The following is a 2,364-nucleotide window of genomic DNA, read 5'->3' as shown; positions in this document are numbered from 1 at the left end:
TTTTTTTTAAAGAGTCCTGTCATTTTCTTTATTGTGAAATCCAGGTTCAGCTTCATGTTTGTGTTGACGGTCCAGCATCTTATTCTCATGTAGCGCACGGTGAGCTTTCTTTGGAGCTTTGTTTGTCAGGTTCTAGCTGGGTCCGACTGGCAAGCCTGGATCTGACAGGGTTTATTCAAACCCGTGCTAACCAGATAGACGGACTTCTGACTATATCTTCAAATTCCCTTGCATTTTTGTAGCATTGACACCTGCTCTCTAGACAGCGGGATCACGACTAACTTGGTCATAAAATGGACGCGGTAACTGCTGACGCACGTCGTCTCACTTTGCCGCTGATTTCCTGATCTACTGGCCATTTGGTGATCTTTTTCACTTTCTTTTCATAGTTGAACTTGTCGCATATGATTGCTTTATTTGTAAAGAAGGAGGAAAGTTTATTTATATAGCCCAAAAGGCACGCATTGTGAGAACAATTTGTATTCGTGTGAAAAAGCATGGCAATTTATAAAATGTTAATGTTTTTAATCCGTCTGCATTGCAGTCGAGTGACTTGTCAAGCACAATTCTAGATGTATCTTTTCAGTCCTGTAATCATAGGTGTTTTCGTGCCTTGTAACTTGATCTTTATTCTATAAATGAGACACGTATTACCGTGCAAATAAAAAAAACATAGTTCTAGATGATGCTCTGCTACACAATGCTGATATAATGGTCAATTCTAGATGCTTCACTGTTGCACATTGCAGTCGAGCGATCCACCATCAGCTCACCACTTGCAGCAGAATGGATCTAGGAGGTGAAGCCCGGCCCTGAGGCGCCACAACCGGGCGTCATGGCTGGCCACCACACTGCCCTCACAGCCGTGGCTGTACAGCCACCGCCGAGAGCCCTTGGGACCATAGCCCTAAACTGCCAACACACGTGGCACCTAGGGACGCGATAGCGTAATTGTCGTAATTGTATTGGTCACCTTACAACAACCATCTATCATGTAATTGTCATAACTAATACATTCCTTATCAACCAAAGTCTCATTTATTTCCACACAAATAGCAGTCCACCTACTACACAATTCAGGAGACACGGGTCCAACTTCCTCCATATTACCCAATACTTCCAACTCCTCTTGAAGCTCTTTTATCCTCTTTTTGGAATGCCCAAACTTATTGGAACTCTAGCCTTTAAGAAAATTACTAAATATTTTAAGCTTTATGTTAATGATATTGGAATCCTCATATCTTACACGCTTGTTCCAAATTTTACTACCCAAAAGAAGAAACTCATCATTCTTAACCTAGCTCAACAAAAATATAAATTCATTTATGTTAGATGATGTCATGATATTGTTCCCAGAGGGTAATATTAGAGCATTATGATCAGATACACATCAAACCACCTTTCTCGAATTAACTAAAGGAAATAAATCCACCCACTCACTAGACATAAGGATCTTGTCTAATTTCTTGAGAGTAGCATGGGCTTGCTTATTAGGCCATGTATAGATGATTCCACTAATATAGAACTCCCTTAGAGCAAGAGTATGAATAGTAGAACTGAAAAAATCAGTAAAAGGACAATGATGCATTTTCTAAGTCTTTTCACCATTATGTCCAACGATATTGAAGTCTCCACCAACACTAAATGTATTGAGATACACTTAGTAATGTGGGGATCCATGATGAGATCCGTCAGAAATTGTACGTGGCAGCCTCACACATGACCTGCACATGTATTTTAGAATATATAACATATTACATGGACAGTTACTAAGTACTTTGTGCTTAATATCCTCTATTGAGAAGTTGAAATATATTCGAATCTGAGGCCTTATCGTAATAGTTACAACACATGTAGGACATATAATTTATTCATACATAATGGCTTATAAACCGTTCGCGCACATGTCGCTAGTTCAGGTTTTAATGCGTCGCCTTCTTCAGAGAGACCACGATGCTGGGCAACATGGCATTCCGTTTCTCAAGATGTTTTGCAACGACGCATGCATACACTGCAAACAGCTCATCAGTAATGCCCTCGCCGAAGTGGCCAGCAATAAGTGGCTCTAACACTGATCTGATGGTCATGGAGAGGTTTCTCCCACTGCTGGCAGGGTCAAGCACCATGTGCTCGTCGTCAGAATCATCATCTTGAGGGTCCCAATTGACTTCGACCATCCCCACATGCTCAATGTCGAATAGCTCTGTGTGGTTGACCACTGCCTTCACCTCCTCCACTGATGGGGCGTAGAGTGGCAGGTTGAATGAGTCAAGTTTTCCTTTTTCCACGCGACCCTGCAATGGACCAGTAACCACAATAAGACTTGATATAGAATTCATGTCAAATAATTATAGAATATCATAG

At 41.2% G+C, this 2,364-nt stretch overlaps 1 protein-coding gene across 1 annotated transcript in view; it reads right to left on the bottom strand.

Annotated features, from left to right (window-relative positions):
• Nucleotides 1-1,698: 1,698 nt before the first annotated feature.
• Nucleotides 1,699-2,364, bottom strand: part of LOC119366848 (inactive anthranilate O-methyltransferase 1-like) — a 1,251-nt gene continuing 585 nt past the window's right edge. Inside the window, exon 2 of the mRNA XM_037632551.1 lies at nucleotides 1,699-2,294. Coding sequence (XP_037488448.1) covers nucleotides 1,923-2,294 — 372 coding nt within the window. The 3' untranslated portion in view covers nucleotides 1,699-1,922. The remainder of the gene's footprint in view (nucleotides 2,295-2,364) is intronic.

The sequence above is a fragment of the Triticum dicoccoides genome, chromosome 2B (genome assembly GCF_002162155.2).
Source record: "Triticum dicoccoides isolate Atlit2015 ecotype Zavitan chromosome 2B, WEW_v2.0, whole genome shotgun sequence".
Taxonomy (NCBI): domain Eukaryota; kingdom Viridiplantae; phylum Streptophyta; class Magnoliopsida; order Poales; family Poaceae; genus Triticum; species Triticum dicoccoides.
This window is presented reverse-complemented; position numbering and strand designations above follow the sequence as displayed.